The sequence below is a fragment of the Belonocnema kinseyi genome, chromosome 5, assembly GCF_010883055.1.
Source record: "Belonocnema kinseyi isolate 2016_QV_RU_SX_M_011 chromosome 5, B_treatae_v1, whole genome shotgun sequence".
NCBI classification, from domain to species: domain Eukaryota; kingdom Metazoa; phylum Arthropoda; class Insecta; order Hymenoptera; family Cynipidae; genus Belonocnema; species Belonocnema kinseyi.
In genome coordinates, this window is record NC_046661.1 from 109,781,943 (window position 1) to 109,786,095 (window position 4,153).

Genomic DNA, 4,153 nt, shown 5'->3' on the forward strand with positions numbered 1-4,153 from the left:
TCGGGATACTTATAAGATACTACCATGATTTTTTCAGATTTTTTGGTCCAAAAATAAATTAGGCCAAAAACCGGCCTTACCGACCCTCCCCCTTTATCTTTTAAACCTTAAATAAATTTTTTGAACAAACTTTAGAACTTATTTTGAGTAAGAAAGTTTCAATCTAAAAAAATAAGTTGGACACCCACGTTCACATTCTGTGAGAGATTGTCTAGATTTCAGTTTGGCATTGACAGCAAATTAAGAGCGAGATCTCGGGCTTTGGTAAATTTTAGGAGTTCTTCCTCTGTGAATTCCATTCGGTGTCGAGACCAGTCAAAAATTGACTGTGGCGCATTCAATATAGTTTCCGGTCTCTGGGATTCACAGGTAGTTTTGTCGAGGTCTTCGCTCTTCTCGGAGTTGATACTATCTTTAGTTTCCTGTTCTTCCGGTATGGGCAATTGAAGACCGCCATGCGTATTTAGGAGCTGTTTATCGCTCATGATTTTAAAAACGGGAAAATCTGCTCCTTCTTCGAGCCAATTTTCTGCATCTAATGCAGAACATACGTCTCCTCCAGGAACGCGATTCAGTAGATCAACAAGATTGTTATTGGAAAGTGTTTCTACAGCACTTGTTATCAGAGCCGGTATCAGTTTTTTCCACGAGTTTCGAAGGGTGCTCGGTGTTACTGAATTCCAAGCTTCTTTGAGAACACACATGGAGTTCAAAACGGTCCACTTTTTCACAAATTGGACAAAGGAACTATTGGTGCTACGATTACGGTATAACGCATCTCGTAAGAATCCCGTCTTCTAGTGTCGTTTCATAGCCGAAATAATACCCTGGACCATTAGCTGGATCAAGATAGTGACATTTGGAGGGAGATAAATCACCAAATATTTTTTGTCGATAGCATTCAACTCCTCAACTGGTGGGTGTGAGGGAGCATTGTCGAGTAATAAAATAATCTTGAAAAATGTAATTATTTGTAAAAAAATTTAATTTCAAAAACTAAATAATCAGAATCATGCAAATTTCAAAATTAATTACCGTGAGTCTGGTTTCACCTCCCGAACATTTTTCAAGATGATATTTTAAAACCAGTGTCGATAAACTTCGGAGTTCATCCACGCCTTCTTTTGATTTTGATATTCCAGAGGAAATGACTGAGCTTTAAAAAAAACTCGATTTTGCAGATTTTCCGATAACCAAGAGAGGAATACGATGCGAGCATACGATACGTCACTTATAAAGGTCACTTTTCATAAAAGAATGTAGCTTTTTCCTGTAAAAAGAACCCAGACACTGGTTCTCCGATGGTTCTTCTTTGACACAACTAAGCATAAAGTGCCTTTATAGAGTTCCAAATTCAGGTCGAATAACTCGCTTTGGCTTTGTATCACCATGGACAAGTTTCATCTGCTCGTAATGTTTGAAAAGGTTTTCTGTATTTTTAAGAATTGTTGAAATTGTAGAACTGCTAACTTTATATTCTTCACAGAGCTGACAGTTTTGGGTCCCAAGGATTTACGCTTTTGTCTCTGAAAATAGCAAACATACTTATATTTTATCAAAAACTATAAGGTTAACTTCTTAATTAACTTAAATTCATTTTGGATTCGAAAAAATGCCAGTTGCATGAAAAATTGAAACGCAGAAATATTAATTCTTGTGAAAAATTTGAAGTGAAAATTGGAAAGAAATATTTTTTTGCAAATAAACTAAGCAAAATTTCCGAAATATTAAAAAGAAACTTGTAAGTTATACGTAATATTAATTCTTAAACCGTACAATAGTGCAATGTTGCGCCAAATCATATTTTGAAATCTAAATATTGCTTTAAATTTTCTAATAAGAAAATATAAGTCTGCGATTTAAAGGTTACAAATATTCAGAAGTTTGTAAAAGTACATTTATACTTCAAATTAAATTTGAGGTTAACGATAATTTTTATGACATTTTCAAATAATCAAATATTTATTTTGATATGCACTTTAATTAGAATTGTATATGTACTTACTTGATGTATGGTCTCATCCATGATTTGGTAATCATTAGAATTGATTAAAATACAAATTAAAAATCCCGACTACAAAATGACAACTAAAGAATATACATACATTCTAAAGAAAAACAACATACGATCACGTGATTTAAATTCGCGAATCTTTCTACGCATATCATGAGACACAGATACGCTCATACATATTAAAAATCCCATTAGTGGGAACCCCTCTTCAACTCGTTATAGCGAGATTGTTAGTTCCCGAGCTCCTCGTTATAGCGAGATTCGAGTGTATTATTATTTTCGAAACTCACAAGAATATTATATTTTTAATTGGATTCAAATGGATATAAATTAAAACAATATATCGTTGATAGTGTGTAGTCTATGATGAATAAAGATAGGCATTTGTGAACAACAAAGATAGAAAAAGATAGCCTCATGGGACCAGAAGAGATAGAGTCAGTGATAGAGAAAGATACACAATTGTAAATACCATGGATGGAAAAAGATAGACAGTAAGGGATAGAGTCAGGGATACAAAGAGATAGATCTAAGTAGACGCGACGTATAAGGCGGGGAAAGAAAAAGATAGAGTTTGTGGGATGCAAAGTGCTAATTTGAGAAGGATTGAATATCTCTATCTTTTTCTATCCATACATTTCTATCTTTTTGAATTTTTTTACTTCCAGCAAGGAAGTGCATATTTGAATCTAAAATTTTCCGTTCTTTCGATTGCCGGTGTCAAAAGGGGGCGTTTCCATTTAAAAAGAAAAGTTGACCTTGAAAAACAAGGAAGGTCATCCTCAAGGTCAAAAAAGGACACCATCAGGTTACTTGTTTAAAGTTACTACGGGAATAACCTTGACATTTGTGAAAAAAGATCACTTAAGAAGACACATGCCTGTTCCACTAATATTGTGACACCCTGAATATCTACAATATTAATATTTAATAAATGTATTACATTCTGCTTATAACGTAAAGACGATTAAATTTACTTACTTTTAATGAAAACGTAAGTGACCAATACCAAAATCCACAACTTTTATGTTCCTATGTCGGCAACGATAATGCATACACAAACCGAACACTAGTGCGAATTCGGACCAGCTTCCTAAGAACCAACTTAGTACTTCCGCAGACAAGTCGCAACTGACGCGTACTCAACGGCAGTAGATACTGAAGGGGTCCCTCATATTTTTCGTAGTAGGGATATACTTGGGGAGAGCGAATACGGAAAATGCCAGCAACTTGAAAATCTTTCTGGTGCGGATTTGCACCAGTGTACGGCGAGAGGGTTAATTATCCTTTTAGTATCTTCCTTACTTCACAGAAAAAAAAATTAATTTAAGTAAAAAATTCGGCTTATTTTAAGGTGTCACAAAAGAAGCATAGGCAATCTGAAATTAACAATTACATCTAATCATTAAATTAAGAGAATTAGATTCCTGAAATTCAGGTCAGGACTATTTAAAATTCAGGGAGGCATGACCTGAAATTCAGATATGCTCGCTCTTCAATCAAGAATATATGTATACTGAAAGTTAGTGCAAACGTAAGTTGATATACTATCTTAACTGAAATTAAGGGTAACATTCTAACTAAAAACCAGGAATTTCTCACGCGTTACCGACACTCCTCAGCTGTTCTTATATATTAGTTATTTGTTTTGGAAAATATACAAGTTGGGTTCAAACTTTTAAGAAAATACAGGAAAAGTAGGAACAATTGTAAAAATGGTATATTGGAGGCAGGTGCGGTCTAACATCTTCAATCAATTGCGTTCCGTATTGTATTGAAAGGGCGCTCACGTTGCGACGTAAAAAGTTTTATAATAATATAATTCTTTTGATGGGTTTAACAATCCAAATATTGGCTGACAATTGGAACTGATTTTTCTGCAACACTTTTTTACATCTGTGAAACGAAAACTCCACGAATTACTGAAACATAGTATCATAGCCGACACTGACCAACGCGACATGGAGTATTGGAGTAGAATGCGACTAGAATAAATGGCCACGAACTGTATAGTAGCGCAAGCGTTCTGTAACGTGATGTACGAGGGTGGATTGATAAGTTTCCAGCCTGACCAAGAGATGGCGCCACTAGGCCTACCTTGAGGTGGCGTTCTATAGTACCATCCTTAGATAGCTTGTA

At 35.0% G+C, this 4,153-nt stretch overlaps 2 protein-coding genes across 7 annotated transcripts in view; both read right to left on the minus strand.

Annotated features, from left to right (window-relative positions):
* Positions 1–4,153, minus strand: part of LOC117173202 (peroxidase-like) — a 136,760-nt gene that overhangs the window by 89,529 nt on the left and 43,078 nt on the right. The window lies entirely within an intron of this gene.
* On the minus strand, positions 109–2,082 carry LOC117173203 (jerky protein homolog-like). Of its 2 annotated transcripts, XM_033361637.1 has the most exons (3): positions 2,006–2,082; positions 1,036–1,526; positions 109–953 (listed from the first exon to the last, which is right to left on the minus strand). In XM_033361637.1, the coding sequence occupies exon 3, from the start codon at positions 702–704 to the stop codon at positions 219–221; it is 486 nt and encodes a 161-aa protein (XP_033217528.1). In that variant the 5' UTR covers positions 705–953; positions 1,036–1,526; positions 2,006–2,082; the 3' UTR covers positions 109–218. The 2 variants fall into 2 exon arrangements, with proteins under 2 accessions (XP_033217528.1, XP_033217527.1); XM_033361636.1 differs by having other exon boundaries at positions 109–1,526.